General features: G+C 41.2%; 1 protein-coding gene across 1 annotated transcript in view; it reads left to right on the forward strand.

The window, feature by feature from the left end:
• The window catches only part of LOC104301730 (atrial natriuretic peptide receptor 2), a 57,225-nt gene extending 43,546 nt beyond the window's left edge, over window positions 1–13,679 (forward strand). Inside the window, 9 exon segments of the mRNA XM_054178976.1 lie at window positions 776–861; window positions 1,738–1,857; window positions 2,880–2,973; window positions 4,259–4,346; window positions 5,067–5,206; window positions 7,797–7,949; window positions 8,854–8,952; window positions 12,928–13,019; window positions 13,515–13,679. Coding sequence (XP_054034951.1) covers window positions 776–861; window positions 1,738–1,857; window positions 2,880–2,973; window positions 4,259–4,346; window positions 5,067–5,206; window positions 7,797–7,949; window positions 8,854–8,952; window positions 12,928–13,019; window positions 13,515–13,679 — 1,037 coding nt within the window.
• Window positions 13,680–22,903: the final 9,224 nt, after the last annotated feature.

The following is a 22,903-nucleotide window of genomic DNA, read 5'->3' on the forward strand; positions in this document are numbered from 1 at the left end:
GCTTCCAATGGAGCATGCAATCAGGGCTTCCTTGTGCAGTCTTCCCTTCAGGATTTCCAAAACAGCCTTTTGCTTAGCTCTCTGAGACTTAATAGCTGGGAGATTAAGGGGTAAAGTATGCCACAACTGCTTCCTTTTTCTCTTGTTGCTCTTTCCCTTTCCTGCCATGCAAAGACCTTTTCAGTGGAATCTTGCAGTGGTTAGAATATTCCAGAAGAGGAAATGAGCTGTTCTCCACAAGGAAATTGTTGGTTTTGTGTGTGTCTTGTGGTCATTGCTAAATGGCAAACACAAAAATTGCAACTTGAAAATGAAGCCAGATATTCTGGATATGTAACCATATTCTGTATTAAATAATTTGCATAACAAGAATTCTAACAGCAAAGACCTGAAACTGCCATACTCACATTTCTCAATTTGTGATAATAGATCAATGTAGGTCTTGTGGTTTATGCAAAAGCTTCCCATTATCTTAGCAGATGTTAATTTGTTTCAAAAGTTGTTTTTCTCATGTAAACACTGAGATTAAAGTCTCCAAGCATGAAAAAGCTTCTATTCAAGGCCACACAATTTAGAGTGCAGTGGTGTTTTTTTTTTTCTTTATTATGGTGCACTATCATGTAGAAAGAGCTGATCTGGAAGCAATAGGGAAGATGTCATGTAAGTAACAATCATCATAGTAATATATTCTCAATGGGTGGTATGAAAAATACACCACTTATTTCAACATTATTTAATCCTTTTTTTTTTTTCTAGAAAGATGACATGCATTCAGCTGAATATTCTTGGTGCCTACCTTTGGCAGAATTAATTTCAGGAAAGGCTGAGAATTCTTGCCCATGTCCCACAGATTACATAGAGGTAAGTTAAAATGTTACATACAAAAATTCCTTATTGAAGTTAAGACTTATCACCGAAGTGCTGTGACAGCATTACCTGGGTTGGTTGTAAACAACCCAGAAACCAAGAAGTACATCTCAAAGAAGATACTAAAAAAACCTTCACTCTGACAAACTCAGCTATCTCCTCGAATTGTCAGTGTGATAAATGATGGTATTAATATTCAGTCATTGATTTTTGTGCATTCTATTATAAAGTGTTGAGTTCTACACATATTTATCTCAATGGCAAAGGACTTTCAGATAGTGAGATATGTCTCAGGCAAAGCATGAATTTGGTTTTATTTTCATGCAAAAGATCTGTGTGTTCATTAGCCTCAAGCTGCCTAATAAAGTACAGCCCCTCCCAGTTCAATTAACTCAGAACAAGGCTGTGTCATACTTGTTTCAGTTTAAGAGCTATATAATTCAACTTTGGTGTTTTGCAGAAACCTAAATGTACAGATTTCTCAGAAGTAACACTACATTTTAGTCAGGAGTTAATATTCTTCAGAAGTAGTTAAGTTGTTAATCTTTTACTTTGTGTGCAGACAAGTCCTTTGAAAACAGTATGTGACTCCAAGAACACAACAATGTCTTAAAGAGCTTAAGCAGTGTTTGGCAGAAGGATTGTGAGCATCTAATTCATGACACCCCATAGCAACACTTTAATGAACTAACATCCCTCATTCTGCATAAATCTGTATAGCACCTTATAGCTCAGCCACTTTTTACTAGCTGCAGAGAGGGCATTCACACACACACTTTGCACTGAGGAGATACTAGTATTAATTAAAACACTACCTGTGCTTGGAATGACAAATGGCCCTGCTTTTCTTGATTTCTTTCCCTGTTGCAGTTAATCAGAAGGTGCAGAAAAAACAATCCAGCTCAAAGGCCTACATTTGAACAAGTCAAGAAAATGTTGTATAAGATGAATCCTAATAAAGTTAGCCCTGTTGACATGATGATGACTCTGGTAAATTCAATCTGCCTACTTGCAATAACTTTCGACCTCTCCTTCAGGTTTACTTTTGGATCTCATACCCCTTGTTGATGAGAAAAATCCAATGCCATGCATTTACCTCTGGCAGGCTGATTGTAACTGCAGTTCTGTTTCAGGTGCAGCTGTAGAATAGAATAGAATAGAATAGAATAGAATAGAATAGAATAGAATAGAATAGAATAGAATAGAATAGAATAGAATAGAATAGAATAGAATAGAATAGAATAGAATAGACCTGGTTGGAAGAGACCTTAAAGATCATCGCGTCCAACCTATCATCCAACTCACCTAATCAACTAAACCAACCACCCTATCAGGTCTCCTCCTCATTCCATTTCTATCAGCTTTTCTCAACTCTCTCAATTTCCTTGGACCTGAACACTTTTGTTTACTCAGTCAAATGCAGCTTGCTGTTTAATGCACTTACAGGAAACCATATTCCCTTTTCCAGTGGCTCGGGGGTGCCCTTGAGAGCCAGGAGTACAGAATCCCTTTATGCCACAAACAGCCTATTTACAGATGCATCTTGAGTAGAGTATTTTAAGACCATTAAAGGAGAAAAGGGGATTCCTGCCTCCACAGCCTGTCACACAGAGCAAGGATGCAGAAAGCATAGTATAGCATAGGACAGTTTATGAAACAGCATTGTCAGTTTTTGATACAATTGAGGCTTAGAAACCCCCAGGTTTGGTAGCATTTTAATCCATGTCTACAGATTGGGTCTCATTGGATTTGGACCCCACTATTTATATGGGCTTCAAAAAGTCTGGAATTGGCTTCTGGTCTCTCACCTGTAATCAAAAATCTCTAATCCAGAATCATAATTTTAGCTACAGAGACATCTGATCTCTGGATTTCATAAGAAAAGATGAGCTATTTCAGCCTTAGCTTAGCTGAGTGTTTTCAAAATAGAATCATTCACATGCCTGCATCCTATTCAGCTACAAATTGTTTCAGTAAAATGATTATTTTATGCCATTTTCTATGTTATTTAGATGGAGAAATACAGCAAACATCTGGAGATACTGGTTTCTGAGAGAACACAGGATTTAATGCATGAAAAACAGAAGACTGATCGTCTGTTATACAGTAAGTTATATAGCAAAAACAATAGATAGCCTTCTCAATAATAATTTGATTTTAACTATCTAATTTCAAGCAGAAGTCCCTTGATATGTTATTATTTAATAGGTAACACTGGGTTGAAAATAAATTAATATACTTGTTCCATGAGAAGCTGGAAAAATATTTAGCTAGGGTTTATATTTTTCCCCTAAAGTCTGTGCACTTATCTGAGAGCTGAAATTCTGCAAGGAAAAAAGGGCAAAGGAACAGGACAGCACATCGGAATGAAGAGTGAAAAAAGGCTGTGAAAGTGCTAGATGGGAGAAATTAAGATTAAAAAAATCAGAGACGAGATAGTAAACAAATATAACAGAGAAAGAAAGCCCTAGCAGAGTTGTCAAAGGAGGACTTAGCAGCATACCAGATCACACTGTGAGAATCTAACCTTGTTCTGACTCAAAATGCATTTGTTTCAAGTAGAATTAACAGGTCATCTGAAAAATCTGAACTTGTTATCTGTGCAATTTACTGTGAATTCTCACATTACAACAGAGCAGATTTTGATGCTAAAGAGAACTTTCATTTTCAGAATAGCTCACAATTATCCTGAGGTGTATTAAGAAAAGTGTGTCCAGCAGGTGTAGGGAGGTTCTCCTCCCTCTCTACTATGCCCTGGGGAAGCCACACCTGGAATACCATGTCCAGTTTTGGGCTTCCCAACTAAAGAGCGGCAAGCATCTGCTAGAGAGAGTCTAACAGAGCTATGAGGATGATTAAGGGACTTGAACATCTCTCCTATGAAGAAAGACTGAGAAAGACTGGGCCTGTTTAGTCTTTAGAAGGCTGAGAGGAGATCTTACCAATGTCTATAGATATCTGAAGAGTGGGTGTCAAGATGAAGGTGCCAGGTTCTTTTCTGTGGTGCCCAGTGATAGAACAAGGAACAAGTTAGCACACGGGAGAACAAAGAACAAGCTAGAACAAGCTAAGGATCCACCTTAACACAAGGAGAAACTTCTTTACGGTGAGGGTGTTGGAGCACTGGAACAGGCTACCCAGATAGGCCGTGGAGTCTCCTTCTCTGGAGACTTTCAAAACCCAGCTGAATGCATTCCTGTGTGGCCTGCCCTAGGTGATCCTGCTTTGGCAGTGGGGTTGGACTCAATGATCTGTGGAGGTCCCTTCCAGCCCCTAACAGTCTGTGACTCTGTGATTTACAAATATTGCTTTGCTTTAAACAAATATGTTCTGTTTATTTTGTGGTTTTATCCATGTCAAAAGAGTGACCATGCTCTGCTTTCTACAACAGGTATGTTGCCAAAGCAAGTAGCAGATGATCTCAGGCAGGGAAAGCATGCACAAGCTCAAAGTTACTCAAGTGCCACCATTTTTTTCAGGTAAACAAAAATGAAAGGTAGGACTAGAACTGACTCCTACTGAAGAAACTTGTAGAAGCCTAGTGGAGATGAAGTTCCTAAATGAGTATAGAATTTCTATCTAAGCTGACATTTATTGAAACAGGGGTCAACATTTCACTCTGCAAATTAGTGTCTTTCAAAATTCTCACATCTCTCCACCTCTCATAATAAAAAATGTGGTGAGCTCTAGCACACAGCAACACATCACTTCATGTGTGTTACAAACACATGCATATATGTTCCATAAGATAGTCCTAAGCAAAGTGTCAAGCATTTGTCTGTGTAAAGGAAAATTGCCCCTCCAGTCCACATGGATTTACAGTCAGTGTCCTGTTATGTGTGCACGAAGTGAAATATAAATTGCATGTTCTGTCATAAATGGCCAAATATTTAGTTATCTTTTGGGTACATAACCCAAAAACTGAAGACTGCTTAGCCTGTCACAGATTAAAGCTGAGCCGGTTTACTGCATAGGTAAGCAAACAGACATAGATCAGGACTTGTAACTGAAGAACTGTTTTCAGTTTAAGTAAATGTTTGAAGACAAAACTATGATGTAAGATCCTTAGTAAAAGAAACAATGGGAAAAGGGAAGGTTGAGGTAATTCCACTATGAAATTATTAGTTTGTGTTTAGGATTACTAGTCTGCAATAGTTAAAACAGTGACCAAGTAAGCTCTTTCTGTGGTGTTTCAACAGTGACATCGTTGGCTTCACTCAGCTGTCCAGCAGCAGCACGCCTTACCAAGTGGTAGATCTCTTGAACAAGCTTTATACCACCTTTGATGAAATCATAGATAACTATGATGTCTATAAGGTGGAGACAATAGGAGATGCCTGTAAGTTCCTTGCACTGTGGGTGGGTATTCATTTAATGAGGACAGAGATCATTTGATGACAAGGAAGAAAAGACAAATGAGATTTTTGAAAGCTCATTACCACTGGAAACACCACAAAAGCAATCAGAGAAGTCCTAGCACAGACCTAGCACACTAGGAACATTTTCCTGCATACCTTTCATCCTTTCTACAAAAGATGGGAAAAATGAGTTGAGTAAACTAGCACTGCTGTTTATTTGGGTCCTATGAGCAGTAAGGTCTGGCTTTAAACCAGGGCAACAGATTAATCTCACTTGATAATTTCTGTTTCACAAGAACACAACTGAAAAAATTACCTTCTGCAGGGGAGCATAGATGCCATGCTATAAGCTTTATTATCTCGGTCTTTTTTGCAAAGATCATGACAATACTCCCTTTCTTAATACTCTGTAGGGGCTTGGCTGTGTATATTTTTAGATTTGTAGGGAAAGGGCTTTGTATTTGCTATCAATGGAATCTGCTAGGGACTGACTACCATTAAAACTGAGGTCCATCAAAAGCCTAGCAGGGTTTTTGGATGAGGTGCACATGAAATGCTGTAAGAGATGTGACCACACAACATCCTGGTCTCCAAGCTGGTGCAGTAAGGTGCAGCAGACACGATGGAGGGAAGGGATGCCATCCAGAGGGATCTTGACAGGCTGGAGAGCTGGACCCATGACAGCCTCATGAGGTTCAACAAGACCAAATGCCAGATCCTGCATCTGGGTCAGGGCAATCCCAAGCACCAATATAGGCTGGGCAGCGACTGGCTTGAGCGCAGCCCTGAAGAAAAGGACTTGGGGGTGCTAGTGGATGAAAAGCTCAGCATGAGGCAGCAGTGTGCAATTGCAGCCCAGAAAGCAAATCACATCCTGGGCTGCATCAAGAGAAGCATAGCCATCAGGTTGTGAGAGGCGATTCTCCCACTCTACTCAGCTCTGGTGAGACCCCACCTGGAGTACTGTGTCCAGTTCTGGAGCCCCTATTACAAGAAGGATATGGACGTGCTGGATCATGTCCAGAGAAGGGACATGAGGATGATCAGAGTTCCTCTCCTATGAGGACAGACTGAAAGAGTAGTGGCTGTTCAGTCTGGAGAAGAGAAGGCTCCCAGGAGACCTTATTGTGCCCTTCCAGTATCTGAAGGGGGCTACAAGAAAGCTGGTGAGGGACTTTTTAGGGTGTCAGGTAATGACAGGACTAGGGGGAATGGAGAAAAAAATATAAATGGGTAGATTCAGATTGGATGTTAGGAAGAAGTTTTTCACAGTGAGGATAGTGAGACACTGGAACAGGTTCCCCAGGGAGGTGGTTGAAGCCCCATCCCTGGAGGTTTTTAAGGCCAGGCTGGATGTGGCTCTGGGCAACCTGATCTAGTGTGAGGTGTCCCTGGCCATGGCAGGGGTGTTGAAACTAGATGATCCTTGAGGTGTCTTCCAACCCTAACAATTCTATGAGTCTATGAAAAAAAAATACTCTTTATTTTTTTTTTCTCCCCTGTGTATAGTTGAACACATTTTGGGGCATAAAATTCCTGCATAAAATTCCTGAACAAATGCACTAAAGGGAGCCTGAAGAGACCTGGTTTTTGTTCCACACAGTAGCAGTCAGTGCAGGAAGTATAGGACAATGCCTAGTCAAAATATTTTCTCTTTATAGTGCCTGCCCAAAGGCAAAAGGTATTGAAAGCCACTTTCCCACCACTGTGTATCCACAATGGAGGCAGAGGAAGAAAGAAAGGGTGGGACATGAGCAGGCAGTGTGCATCAAAAGACTTGTGGCCAGCAGGCCAAGAGAGGTGATTCTGCCACTTTGCTCTGGTGAGACTTCACCTGGAGTACTGTGTCTGTTTCTGGAGCCCTCAATACAGGAAGGACATGGACCTGATGGAGCAGGTCCAGAGAAGGGCCAGGAAAATGAATCAGGGAACACCTCTGCTATGAGGACAGGCTGGAGGAGCTGGGGTTGTTCAGCCTGGAGAAGAGAAGGGAGACCTAACAGCAGCCTTCCAGTACCTTAAGGGGGCCTACAAGAAGGATGGAGAGAGACTGTTTACAAATGCCCACAGTGATAGGATGAGGGACAATAGCTTCAAACTAGTGAAGAGTAGATTTAGATTGGATGTTAGGAACAAGTTGTTTACTATGAGAGTGGTGGAACACTAGAACAGGTTGCCCAGGGAGGTGACTGGGGCCCCATCCCTGGAGATATTCAAGGTGATGCTCGACAGGGCTCTGGGCGACCTGATCTAATTGAGGATGCCCCTGCTTACTGCAGTGGTTGGACTAGATGATCTTCAGAGGTCCCTTCCAACCCAGACCATTCTATGATCCTATGATTCTATGATTCTAGGGTGGAACAAATCTTATGGAAAAGTAAAGAGGAAATCCAACGTTTTTCAGAGCTAGGGTAATTACACAAAATGAGCTGTTGCCCTAAACTTCATTGTTTATAGCTTTTTCTGCTCAGCTGGCACGAGTATGCTACAGGATATGAAAGTATATTTTTTTTATTTAGGTAAATCTGTGTGTAATGCCAAAGGCTAATACAGTTGCATTGTTGTATTAAGATATGGTGGTGTCAGGAGTACCCAGGGAGAATGGGATCCATCATGCTGGTGAGATCGCAAGCATGGCTTTAGATCTTCTGGATGTCTGCAAGACTTTTAAGATCCCACACAAGCCCAGCACTCTCCTAAAGATAAGAGCAGGAATCCATTCAGGTATGTTGAGAGGGCTGCAAAAGAGTCATCCTCTGTTTTAACAACAGTTTCCGTAGTGGCACTGCCCCTTCATTAAAAATTAAGTTAATTCCTTGGCATGGGATCGAAAGCCCCATAACGGTCATCTCAGCAGAATAAATTGTTGGATACCTGGAATATTTGGAACATAATGGGGAACCCAGCATCGGAAATACCACGACACCATGCGAGTGGGGACTGCCATTCTCTGTCTGTTACTTGTCATTTTCAGCTGTTGTCTTCTGAAAACAGTGGGGTTTTTTTATTGACTCTTTGATCTGGCTTTCAGTCTCAGTCTTCTAGTTCCCTGATCTAAGCTAGTGTGTAATTGCAACTCCTTCTTGATAGACAGCCATAATTGGGCATGTGCTATGCAGCCCAGCATCTGCAAAGTAAGTGGCTTACACTGTCTCAGCAAGAGATTGTATCCTCTGTATTTTAAATCCACTGGGGCTGACATGAAGGACTCAAACCACTCATTTTATGCCTTCAGCATAAAGGAGCACATTACTTCCTGTTCCTGCATTTCCATCCAACTGGTGGGTGCTGTGTGCACAACTCCTGTTAGCAGTTATTTCTCTGCCTCTCAAAATCTTCTCTTATCATGTTGAACCATGATTCTGCAGCTGCCTTGATTCATACACTCTACTCCCATCATCAGTTCTCCCACAATTCTCTTTGAAGCCCTTTTGCAATTTGTGCCATGGCTCTGGAAGCTATCTGTAAGTTCAGATGTATAACCCATATAAGACAGTACTGGCACTCAGTCTTTCTCATGTTAATGAATGAAGCATAAGGTGAGGAAGGGTACAATCCTGAGGCTGTATGACTGATTGTGTAGTTTAAAACCACAAAATATCTTGGGGTTGTTTTTTCTCTTTCACAGGGGCAGTTGTAGCTGGAGTTGTAGGGACCAAAATGCCACGGTATTGTTTATTTGGAGATACTGTGAACACAGCTTCCAGGATGGAATCTACCAGTGAAGGTAACTAACAACAAACTGCAGACATGGGTTTGACCTCCCTTAACAAGTTCTGGGGAAATGTTATGCTGAGTTCTGAGTCCTGTCCTGTTTAAATGACTGCAAAACCTGTAAGGAAGGTGTTGATTTTCATCTCTAATCTGCCTATGGGCAAATTATGCCAGTAATATTCTCTTCTATCTTTGTAACAAGATCCCCTTATTCCCCAAGCCTCAGAAGTTCTTTTCAATAAAAATGTTTAAGAATCAAATAAAATGAGAAGTGGATATATTCACTGTTTCTATTCCTTCCTGGCACCCAGCTGAATTAATAGTAAAAATGTTTTCTTGACTCCTTGAGTTGGGTGCCCCCCTGGTGCATTCACTTCCTGTGTCCAGAAGTCCAGCCCAGAGGGATGGACACAGGAAATTGTGTATTTCCTACCATAATTCTTTGCACCACTATAAGATCCAGTGCGGAGTCTGGCACTTCCTCTTTCCTTCCCTCTCCGAGACTTGGTAACTGGGGGAGAGATCTCCCGGCCATGGGCCTGATTGGGCCCAAGGCCACAGGGGGATGGGCAGTCTCAGGCCTGGCCAGCTGAGACTAGCCCAGCAGAGGGAGGGGGAAGAAGGAGCCCTGGGGGTTTTGCATGCACCCTCAGGTGGGGATGGGATCTTTCTTTGTCACTGCGCTTTGGGTTTTCTGTAACATTCACTGCTTTCTATTTAAACTTTCATCACTTTTGCAATCCGTTTGTCTGAGTCGTTATTTCTGCCTGTGGTGGGGAGGGGACCTGCCCCAACCCATTACACTCCTCTTTTTGACTGATAAACTCCTCTAACAGAGAACACATGAAAGTTGTGCCTGCCTTTAACCACTACAGAAGATTATGTCTGTGCATCCTCCAGCAAGGACAAGAAACAGAAATCTCTAAACATTAAGTCAATCTCAATTTCACTTCTTTCCAGGAGGTAACAGAGCTCCATGTTTAGTTAGCCAGCTTCATCTTGAGCCAGTACAAGCATCTGAAACTCATCTTCGGAAATACTTCAGCCTGGTCTAACAGAACAGGAAAAAAATACAAGAATCAGAGAACAATTCGAGGTCAAACCACTTGCATGGCTTGTTTGGGGCATTCATTTCTGAAATGGAGCTGGATAGGTTTATGGCTTCCATTGCAATGTTTTGTAAATGGATATGAATTATGCAACATACAAGGAGTTTTCAAGGTTAATTTCAGGTGATTCTTTAATCCACCACAGTCCACTAGAAACAAGACAGGAAGGAAGAGGAGTAGTTCTACATGACGTCTTTGAAGGTTTATCATGGGGATTTCAGAATGAACCAGGATCCAATCCTCCATTTTACCAAAGCAAAATCTAGCCTGAGTGGAATACATATAACTTCATTTTCCTTCTCCTTTCAGACTCCTTGTATCATCTCATCTGAAGGACTTTAAAACTAATGCCTTCAAGATCTTCTTCCATAATTCTACATATTTCATCTTTTATTCCAGATGTCAGTCTATTTCTTATGTGGCACATTAACACTATAAACTTAAGTAAAAAGTAAGAGCTTCTTATCTTTTAAGCCTTACTTTTATCTCTCTCTTTCTCTGGCTTTACATGCAAGGATCTCATACTGTATTCACATGTTTGAACACTGAGGTAAGGACTTTAAAACAAAATAATTAATTACTAGCAATATAATTAAAATTTCTATAAGCTGGAATCTAAGTGATAGTGTAGTGCCTTGTTACCAAGCAGGATCACAGGATCACAGTATCACCAAAGTTGGAAGAGACCTCAAAGATCATCAAGTCCAACCTGTCACCCAAGACCTCATGACTAAACCATGGCACCAAGTGCCATGTCCAATCTCCTCTTGAACACCCCCAGGGACGGTGACTCCACCACCTCCCTGGGCAACCCATTCCAATGGCGAATGACTCTCTCAGTGAAGAACTTTCTCCTCACCTTGAGCCTAAACTTACCCTGGTGCAGCTTGAGACTGTGTCCTCTTCTTCTGGTGCTGGTTGCCTGGGAGAAGAGACCAACTCCCTCCTGGCTACAACCTCCCTTCAGATAGTTGTAGACAGCAATGAGGTCTCCCCTGAGCCTCCTCTTCTCCAGGCTAAACAATCCCAGCTCCCTCAGCCTCTCCTCATAGGGCTTGTGCTCGAGGCCTCTCACCAGCCTCGTTGCCCTTCTCTGGACACATTCAAGTGTCTTGATGTCCTTCTTAAACTGAGGGGCCCAGAACTCGACACAGGACTCAAAGTGTGGCCTAACCAGTGCTGAGTACAGAGGTACAATGACTTCCCTGCTCCTGCTGGCCACACTATTCTTGATGCAGGCCAGGATGCCGTTGGCCTTCTTGGCCACCTGGGCACACTGCTGGCTCCTGTTTAGGTAGCTGTCAATCATCACCCCCAGGTCCCTCTCTGTTTGGCAGCTCTCCAGCCACTCTGATCCCAGCCTGTTGCTCTGCATGGGGTTGCCGTGGCCAAAGTACAGCACCTGGTACTTGGATTTGTTGAATGCCATCCTGTTGGACTCTGCCCATCTGTCCAGTTGGTTGAGGTCCCTCTGCAGAGCCCTTCTGCCCTCTAACAGATCAACATCTGCTCCCAACTTGGTGTCATCTGCAACACACACACACACACACACACACACACACACATACATATACACACACACTGTGACAGTTTTAGGCTGTGCCTTTAAGGAAAGGACAGCTACAGAATACTCTAGCTTTATGTTTTGGTGTAAAAAGGAAAACAAAGATAATTCTAAACAAATTTCTTTGCTAGATCAGTAGGAATGTAACTTTCAGGATTTAGTCTGAGTTCAGTCTGTTCAGCTGCTTTTTCTCTTCTTGGCCAGTGATGACCTTGGACTTCTCAGATAAGAAAACTAACTTTTTTTTTTTTTCCTTAACAACTGCTTTGAGCTAACAAAATTTCCTTTAATATCCATTTTCTCTCTTTAATTCTTTTTGGGAAAAGAGAAGGAAGGGGGGAAAGGGGTTTTGGGGGGAACCCGGAGGGGTAGTTTCTGTGTTACATTCTTTCCTGTACATTTTTGTATACACTGTAAATAGTGTATATGTTGTATATATCCATTGGATGTCATTCTGCTTGTAAAATACAGCCTTTTTCATCTGCTTCTCCAACTGAGTTAGCTGTGGTTTGTGTGGTGGGAGGATGGAACTTTCTCACTACCACATACACACACACACACATATATATATACATATCTTTTATATATATATATATATTTAGCTGTGTTGAAACAGGTATTTCCTGGTCTACATTAAAGGAAAACAAACAAACAAAACAAATGTGTTTCTTTGGCAGTTTTCCAAACCTTTGCAACATTTTGCTTTCTGGCAAAAATAGTGGTGTTCAGAATTTTTTCTATCTGTCTTCCTCCTTGGTCCTTCCTCCATCATTTGCAAAAGGCAGCATGGCCAGGATTTATGTAAAGGTAAATTCTCAACTTAAAAAAAAATTAAAAAATCACATTGATATTAAAAAATAGTGCCATTATGGTAATATTGTCTCTTCTTCCTTGTTTGGAGGCACAACAAGGATGGCAGTTTCTTTAATGGTTAGATTTTACTGAAAACTGTATGTGCAAAGAAACACTGACTTGACCAGGAAGTAGAACTATGCATGGTTTTCTTTGAAAGATGAAAAAGGCACTTCTCAGTAATACTAGCCAGGCAGCTATTAAGAGTAGGCAAATATTAGACACAGGATGTGAAGAGTAGTGTTTGTTGACAGGCACATATTTGTCCTGAGATGCTCTCACAAAGAGGCTGGGGTACTGGAGCTTGTGTGTGAATGTTTCAAATAACAGAGAAATAACAGCAAGGACATGAAAAAAGGCAAGGAGAAGTTCATTAATGAGTCTTGAAGTCTTTGTCACAGAGAGTGGGATGGGTCTTTGATGTTTAAATGGTTATAATAATATAAGTTGTCTCTCTTTCCAGCTCTTAAAATACAGTGCAGTTCAAGTGCATACCAGCTGTTGGAGCAGATTGGAGAGTATGTATTAGTATGCCGTGGGAATTTACAAGTCAAGGTGTGTATGCAACATTTATCATCAGGTTTTCAGAGAGGAGAGTGTGAAAGCACTCTGGAGCCCCTGAATTTTAACCCATGCAGTCCTCTAAGTCTCGTGGGTTAGACTAGTTCTTGTCCCTGAAGAAAGCAGGCTTAAGTTTTAAACTAGGACTGATTCTATGGAACTGTTAATGGGCCAACCCCGATAAACCACAGATTAAGAATTTAGCCAAACTTGGTTGTACTGCATAGCACATCACTTTGTCATTAGAAATCAAGGAAGGTCATTGACAGACATTGTAAATGATCATGATTTCCGTAAAAGGGCTTCAATGAAGTGTTTTAGTGAACAGTGCTGCCATTAAGGAAAAGGTTTGTGCCTCAGTTTTCCTCTATGTAAAATGGCTGGCTGGCACGTTAGCATCCTTTTGAGACTTGCTTTGATTTGTGATAGGATGATTATTACACAAGTGGTGGGTAGCATTATAACCCCATGAGTCTTTTTCTTCCATAGGGGAAAGGAGATATGATAACATACTGGCTTGAAGGGAAGAAAACCTCTGCTACCCAGAAGACCGGCACCAACACCTCTTTGACTCTTCAGGACCCTAACAGGGCTTCATTTAGTTTGATACCAGGTGTCTTGCCTAGTGATCCTCTCTCAAATCCTGCTTACTAGCCACTCACTAACTCCAGCATCTGTACTGCTTTCAGTCTGCTAGATCATCCCACTGCACTAGAAAGTAAGAAAAGAGATAGTATGCCCCTTTGGCTCTGTGGATTTGTTAGCTCAGACTTTATTCACATGCATCCCTCTTCCACCAGTGGCAGTAAAAATACAAGAGAGCAAAAATTCATCTCGAGGAATGATATATAAGACTGGAACACCAGATACTAGGGCAGAAGGTATCTGCCAGTGTTGCTTGTTGATTTGTTTTTCCTGGATAATCCCCTGCCAGCAGCCCATGTCACTTCACAACCAGCTGGCTGGACATTCCAGCCTGTGACCTGCTCCCACAGGAAAGAAGAAGAGAGTATAATGTTGCTATTTAGTGGTATGACAAACATTGTGGGTGCGATTGGTTTTGTACCATGAAAGTGAAAAATGAGATGTGTGTTGTGTTAGAGGCTTGTTGAAACAGTACAGTGAAGCAGAGCAACCATAGTTAATACAAACCAAAATGAGAACTTGTGCTTCTGCTTCCATTTGGCCTCCATTGCATTAAGAAGCAAAATTAAGAAAGCCCAGGGTATTTCCACAGACTCAACATTTAATGATACCTGCCATCTTGGTACAAAGACCTGAAAATCTTGATACAGATAAGTGAAAGACATTGCATAGTGTTGTTAAACAGAGTACAGTCCATTACATCTCTTCTTGTATTTGGCTGCTTGGGGATTTCTCTCAAAAACTGCTTTTAATATTAGCTTATGTTACAAGATGCCTTTGACTAAAGTGGCCGTGAACCTACTTAATCTGACTGTGACATCAACTAGCCCTCTGAGTCACTGTGTAATTCAGGACACAGTTTAGAAAAGGTCATTCCTGAGCAAGAATTTCCTGTAAAGAGAGACCTGTTGCTACAAGGGGAGTGATCTTTTCAAGTGCAAGGTCCTATAAGCATTGCTGGTGTTGACTTTCTTTAAAGACAAAGCATATGTACACTGGGCCCTGTTTATACATTTAAGAGTTTTACTTATGGTAATAAATTACCTTTCAGGGCTAACCTGCTTTGAAGAATTTAGGCAGTTCCAGTTGAAATTGTTAACAAACAGTCTAACAGTAAGATATGTGAAAAAGAGGAAGTAAAGATAGTAAGTGTCACAGGAATTCCACCATAATGTGAAAAGGACTGACCAATACCAATTGGAAAGGGATGAAAAGGAAAGACTAGGAGTGACCTGGCACCATTTACCCCTCCTTGTTTTGCTCCCTTACTCTGCATGTCCCCAGTCCTAGGTACAAATACAAAAACACACATGAGGGTGCAATTTTTCCTGGTATTAGATGTGTGTGGGTTACAAGCAGCTGACTGATTGCCCATGTTCCCATGTAGCTAGCATCCTTTTAATGCTCAAGATGTGTTGTGTGATAGTAATAGGAGAGTCCTTCTTCAACTTCTGTGGGTAGTAAATGCAGTGGTAATAACATTAGATTTTTCAGAGGTAGGAAACTAAATCCTTCCAAATTATGGAAGACTTTTTTGAAGTTCACTGGAAAATACAGAACACTCTGAGTGAAATTCTGTGGACATACTGCCACTTAAGTGGGACCAGAATCTCAGCAAGTGGCATACACATAGCTGACCTTGTGTCATGTGGTATCAGGGTGTAGAGTCCAGTCAATTTTTTTAAATTGGTTTCACATTTTTTTCTAAAGTTTAAAGATTACTTTCTCCACTTTTGGTTTTCCTATTAGGACATGGTACAGTAAGTTGCCTTATTTGTATTCTTAGAAAATAAACCTTTCCATTATTGAGAGCTCAGAGACGTCCTTTAGCACGACAATTTCCTTTACCTAGGTACTAACAACATATTGTGAAACTCTCTGCTCTATTGTAGTGCTGCATGGTGTGTAATATGGTTTCCTTTGTTCTTTTTAACGAGTTAGCATTTTTCACACTTTTGTTAGAAAGGTGAGTATCATAGGGTCTTTCATCAAATGCATTTGTAAAAGCGTGTGCTTTGTTGTATGTTCATCTGTAGCAGTACTTCAGCTGTAACTCTTCTGTTTTGTATTAGTGTTGGCTTTAGAATTAAAAGCTTTAAAATTAACGTCTTCTGACATCAGTCTCTCCAGAGCCTTCTCTTCCCCAGAGTGAATAAGCCAATTTATCTCAGCCGTCTTCACACGAGAGCTGTTCCAGACCTCTTATATTTGTGGCACTCTTCTGGACCTGTCTGGACCTCATGTACAGGTCTTCCAAATAGGAATGAGTGACCACTAGCAAGCTTGTTTGGTTGACAGCCTTCACCACTAACATGTCCCTAGGTAGTATTCAAATTCTGCTGAAGACAGTAGATAGACACCTGCTGACTTCAAGAGGATTAGAGTCTGGTGATTATCTGCAGCTTGAAGAACACTAGTGTCAGCCTGCCTTTCTGTTTGTTTTTATCTCTTGATCCTCTCCTTGAACAAAGCATCTCCAGAAGGAGAACTGGATTTATTTTCTAAGTATCATTGAACCTGTGATATCTCTCCCAAGGCTTCAAGCATTAGTCCTTGTTAATGTCAGTTTGTCTGGTGGTTGTGGTGATAGGACTATTCTTCCTCCAGAAGATAGAATTACAGGGTAAAGAACATCATAGGTGCAAATGGAAAAGTCTTCACCCAACCAGCAAGCATTTATGATTTATCACAGGCATTTTGACAGACGTAGTCCATGGCCACAGTTATATTTCATTATGAACTACCAAAGCTGTAGGCCAGTTTCAGGAGCATGAGCTGTACTTGGTTGCTAACTAGAAGTTAGCTACAATGCAGAAGTCATTCAAGCTTCTATGACACAGCTATTTCAGCAAATGCAGCTACAGCATAAAGCCTATAGAGATGTATTTTGCTTTACCTCCTGAGGATGGCATAGCAGCAAAGGTATTTTTTTTCTGTATTGTTGTGGCCAAAGAAGTGTACATATATATAATAATTTATCAGTAGAATATATATAAGAGAGAGACAGTTATATATTCTTATATATGTAAGACATCTGGCTAGAAATACAGCACTATGGGTAGAGTTTAGTGTAAATCAGTGCCTGGTCTGAGGATACAAAACTGTTGGCAATATTTGCCCCACATCTGAATTCCACATGCATCATCTTTGGAACACACCAAGGGAGTACAGAGTGGTACTCCACACCAAACTTCATATACAAGGGCAGGTCGTCTTCACAGCACCTGCAAACCAAAACACTGACCCATTTCATCATCCTAAATACATATCCTTTTGTGGGGTGGCACTTGTGACTTACATTACTGCAAGTTCAGATCTCCAGAAGTCCTCTTACAGTTCCTAATGTCATTCACTGCCCCAAAAATGCAGCGAGGAGTCTTTTTGCGGCTAGTACTGTAGCGGCGGACTAAATCCTGAAGACCTTGGTGATTCAGGAAAGCATTTATCAGATGGTAAGGAGGAAGTATGATAACCAGCATGGTACTCATCTGTGAGATGCTTTCAATTCACAGAGATTCACATCCCAGATGTGGTTAGTCAGCTAATCTAGCAAGTATTCTTTTCTGAAATGGCACTCTATACAGATAAATATATAATGTGTTCCTCCTTTCCTAGCAGAGAAAAGGAAAGCAATTGTAATAATCACAAAATCATAGAATGGTCTTGAAGATCATCTTGATCCAAACCCCCTGCCACGGGTACAGACATATTCTGCTAGACCAGGTTCCTCAAAGCCCCATCCAGCCTGACCTTGAACACTTCCCGGAATGGGGCATTCATAGGCACTCTGGGCAGCTTGTTCCAGTGCCTCACAACCCTCACAATGAAGAACTTCTTCCTTACAGCTAATCTAAACCTATCCTCTTTCAAGCCATTACTCCTTCTTGTATCACAACATGCCCTTGTAAAAAGCCTTTTTAAAGTCTCCCTGTGGATACTGGAAGGCTTCTATAAGGTTTCTCCAGAGCCTTCTCTTCCCCAGAGTGAACAAGCCAAATTATCTCAGCCTGTCTTCACAGGAGAGCTGCTTCAGACCTCTTATATTTGTGGCCCTCTTCTGGACCTGTCTGGACCTCATGCACAGGTCCATGTCCTTCTTGTTTCGGGGGTCCTACAGCTTGATGCAGAACTCCTGGTAGGCACTTAGAAGAGCAGAGGAGAGGGACAGAACCACCTCTCTTGACCTGCTGGCCATGTTTCTTTTGATACAGCCCAGGATATGATTTGCTTTCTGAGCTGCAAAACCACATTGTGGTGTTGTGTTGAGCTTCTCATTAACTAACACCCCACAGCCCTTCTCCAAATGGTTTCCCTTAATCCACTCATCCCCAAGCCTGTATGAATACTGCAGACTGCTCCTACTCAGGTGCAGGACCTTGTACTTGGCCTGTTGAACCTCAACAGGATCACATGGGCCCCTTTTCTCAAGCATTTGCAGATCCCTCTGGATGGCATCCTGTCCCTCCAGTCAGCTGCAAAACTCAGCTGGATGTCATCAGCAAACTTGCAGCTTGGTGTCACAGGCAAACTTGCTGAGGGTGCACTCAATCCCACTGTCTATATCACCTAGTAGTCATGGACAGTGCATCCCACTGTCCATGTCATGCACCAACAAAGCTGAGGAACTGAACTTCACAGATACGTACTTTACAGATGTTCAGTTCCTCACTCAGTGGTCATTCATTATCCATGGTTGTGCAAAGAACACCAGGGATGCTGATACTGTATTCCTGGTGTGGGAGTTTTATGGAAAGACTGTGCAGTTTGATTATTCTTTATTGGAGCTTCATCTACATACAGGTGAGTGTTCAGGCAGGTACGTTAAAGAAATCACACGACACAAAAACTGACTGATTAAAGTCTTTAATGACATCAATAAACCTTCACTGTATTGTTTCAGTTTGAGTGTTGAGGAGCAGACTGAATAACCACAATACTTTAAAAAATCCCAACAAGTAAAAAAACAAAAAAAAAAAACCCAAACCCAAAAAACAGTTAATCCATTTCCAGCTGTAAAACTTCCTAGATTTTATTCAAACTTTTGGCTTGGAAAAGACTGTGTTTTGCCACCAAAAAGTTAGTCTTTATCCCCTAGATAAGGTAGTAAACATCTTTTATTTAGCTTGTTATCAATATGTGCAGAGGGTCTCCAGTTCCATGGTTCTTTCTGTGTAAACACAAAAGTCTGCTTCTTCCTACAGCTAATTAGTCAAACCAGGAAAATTAATTCATTTAAAGAAAAGAAAAATGGAATGAAATCAGGTGTTGTTTACAAACAGTTCAAGGGCATACTGTAAATGTTGAGCCTGACTGTGCAGCCAGAGCATGCATGGTCTCCTGAAGATGTCTAAAGAAGAGATTGGCATGAGGTTCCCCATCTTGTAGAGCATCTCTCTTTCCCATACCACTTATACCCCAAAAAGTTAGTAGTAGCCCTTCCATCTAAATTAACCTCAAAAGTAAGTCTTTGGTTTTTTAAGTGTCTTTCTGGGGCTGTCCTTTCAGACCAAGAAAAAGACAAGGCTATGTGAGAGTGTTCTGATTATTCACTAGCTGGCTACCATCTGGTTTTCAGCTAATGAGTACTCTGTCCTCCTAGAGCCTGCCTGAATTTTCCCCTACTTCACAGCAGTTAGCATAAAGACATTGGATTGTATATTACTACATTCTAATCAGGAATTCAAAGACATAATCATTTGGCATCCAACGTTCTCTTCATGTATATTTTCCTCAAACGCATTTCTGATGCAGAGATGTAAAACAAACCAGTCTGCGATCTGAGACAGTAGAATGTTTGTGTGGAAACCCCAAAGACTGAAACCTTCCAATGAGCATGCAGGAGTCTGCACTCTGTTGTTTAGTGTCCCATACTATACTGGCCACAGCCTACTTCAGACCAGGAGCTTACTGCCCCACCTTCTGCACTTGTGCCTCTCCTTTCCACTGCACAAGGGCTGCTTGGAACAAACTTCTAGTGCTGAACGGTTTTCATACAGCACTAAGTTTGGCTTTGAAGTTCCACATTAAGTTTTTACTGTTACACCTGTGTGAATTTTGCCTTGGATTTCAATGGCAGTCAAATAGGTACTGCCTTATCCAGTAAATCTCAAATATGAAGCTACTGTAGTAGCATCCTTATGTCCATGAGTACACATAATTGCTAATGGTTACTACTGCGTTTCATAGTAAAATACAATGGTGGTTTGATGAGATCTGAAAACTAATCAGACCCTTACTACATACCAGGTGTTTTTTCCTGTGTCTCTTACATTCTGCCTCCAGACATAAAACCACTCTCTGTCTCTACCTAAGGCGCCTGCCTGCCTGTTCAGGGTAAGGAGGAGGAGGTACACATATGGAAGAATGCACTAAATGTGCTTGCTAAGTGGTCACGATATAACACAGTTAATCCAATAAAGTAATGAAATAAAGGTCTATCAAGTCTTTTTGGTCTCCTTTGCTTTCATAATTAATACTTTTTCATTGGTTGGTTGGTTTGGTTTGGTTTAGTTTTTGTTCTTGCCTCACTAGAACAAAACCCAGAGCCACATTTAACCCTTTTCTACTCCAGAAATAGTGAAACCATAGTAGAAGAAATGCTAGTACTTTCTCTGTCAGAACTGGTCAAGGGTTCGAGGCTTTTATCAATGATTTGGGGAAATGCTGAAAGCAAAGCACTGAAAAATTTCAGTTTGAGATCAGTAACAGAGCCAGGATTTTATATGGGAATATAATAAAACACAGTTCTGAGACTTTTAAACTCTGTGTATCTATCCTGTTGGAACAACCCTGTGTCCTTAAAGCGTCACAGTGGAGTTCTTCCTAGAAAAATTCTCTTCTCCTAAAGGTCAGAAAGAGTTTTAAATTTGAACAAAAAGCTTGAAGCCAAAAATTTGACTGAGATGTCAGAAAGACAAAGGGGTCCTCTGAGCAGATCTGAAATTAATATGCTTCTGGTTTTGTGATTTCCACAACCTGCTCTTGAAAACAAGTATGTAATATGTATACTTGGGGCCATGGTCTAGTCATGAGGTCTGTGGTGACAGGCTGGACTCCATGATCTTTGAGGTCTCTTCCAGCCTTGGTGATACTGTGTGATACTCTGTGTGTGTGACACACCTAGGCATTATGCAGGGTTTTTTAAATGAAAATACTAAAACACTTCTGTGTGCATCTGGCAATTGGATGGTCAGGGCTAATCCATGCAACTGACCATCTGAACAGAAAAAGAGTGATTAAAACCCAGTTGTAGCTGGACCTCCGTGCTTGGTAAAGACATACAGGTTTGGAATTCCTCCACTGAGAGGACTGACACCTTTATGCTTACTGATGAAAGTTTGCCAGAGAGCATTAGAAGTGAATTCTAGATCCACTCTGTTGTTTCAACATGCCAGACATAAAAGGGCCCATAGTCCCAAAGAAACAACAAACCTGCCAGTTGTCATCCCAGTAGGAACTGCATGTTCAGACAAGCTGCAGAGCACAAAGGGGCTCAGAGCAAGCTCCGTGCTGTGTGTTACTGTGTCAAGAAAAATCCTATAGTTTACATATTAAGAAACTCTTCTATGGGTTCTAATATGATTGGTACTAGAAACTTACACCAAAACTTTTCAAGACTCAGAAAATCTCCCATGTCAGGACTGCATTACCTAGCAATATGGCTTCACTGTTGAAATTTAAGGTTCTGAGTGCAGACTGTGCTCTGCATAGAAACAGATTGGTCCCTCATGAAAATCAGGCTGGAAGTGCCTTTGAGGCCTGACAGCAACACATTTCTAGCCCATCTCTTCAGCACCTTTAGTGTGAAAGGTATTACATGGAGATGGAAAATCCCAGGCCTGTGCAGCAAGGACGGAAAATTTAGTTGGATGTCTCAATGTAACAGTTTGTGTAGGATGAATAGGTAAGGTCAGATTCTACCACTCTAGTCAAGAGCAGAATCATACTCTGTGAACATTCTTATACATACCAGAAGTGCTGAGAGGGGCTGTTACTCAGCTAAATACAACATAATAAATAGTTACTTGAGCCAGGACTGTGGAGAGACTGCAGCTCAAATGGGGAGGAACTGCCAGTGGAACCACATTTCTGCAGAACACAGATCAAGAGCACAGTATCTGTCTGGAGGGACACACAGCCTGAGCACATTCACCTCCTACTCATTCAGTTCCAAGCAGAAAGGACCAGCTATTGTTTAGTGCTCCAAGAGGACAAACTGCACATTGATTAAACCTCCTAGGCTTTGCTTGTATAACTGTAAAAATGCTATTCAGGACAGGAGAAATTTAAACAAGGCAACACAAAACTGCAGCTATCTCTGTATCATATTGTTTCTTAAGTTAAAGCCACCGTAGCACTATGACAAATGCTATCCTAAAAATATTTTTATATGTATCTTAGAAGCCTGCTCTGAATGCCAAACTCACTGGTTTTCTTCAAACACCAAGATATTCTCTGCCACTTGTAGTGTACAGCCAAGAAATATGTGGGAACTGACTTCAATGAGACCAGGCATCAAACCCAGAAACAGAGCTCCACTACAACTCTGTGTGTTGACTGGAGAATAGCAATGAGGAGTGGGATTTGGACCAAGAGATGTTTTAAAGGTGGCAAGGCCAGAAAGAAGCTCTCACCTCTGGGTCACAGCTTAGAATCACATCCACAGCTGTGGTATCCTGAAGCCACATTCAGACCCTGGACTAGATGGTCCTTCTGAAATGCAACGCAATTACTCCTGCTTGTTCCAAGATCAGCATTGGTACTATGAGTTCTAGTCACCATGAGAAGAAACCATGCAAGCTGAATGAAAATAAAGCCCTAAGTATGTCTCTGGCCTTGGCATGGTATCTGCATAAAAACCTTGAAGCTGCTGTCATGCCATCTTTGATCAAAAAAGCAGTAGATTTCTAGTGGCAAAACTATGCTGCATGCAAAGAAAAAAATCATTTAAAAAAATTCCTCTTTAAGCAGACAAGATCTTGTTCTATAATGGCCAAATTAATCCATTTCCAATTAATTCTCTGCTTAACTAGCAGAAAAGAACAGAAAAAAATAGAGATTTCAGAGGCAGTACTAATGTATTTCTTTAACTTCAAATTTCCACGTGCTCAATAAAAGGCTTCGGTGGATTATGATGGATTAGCCTAGAAATACTGCTTAAACTTGTATTTTGTTATGAAATCTTACCTCAGCTAAATGCATGGTGGAAGGACATTGCCAGTAAATATCACATG

The sequence above is a fragment of the Dryobates pubescens genome, chromosome Z (assembly GCF_014839835.1).
Source record: "Dryobates pubescens isolate bDryPub1 chromosome Z, bDryPub1.pri, whole genome shotgun sequence".
In the NCBI taxonomy this organism is placed as follows: Eukaryota; Metazoa; Chordata; class Aves; order Piciformes; family Picidae; genus Dryobates; species Dryobates pubescens.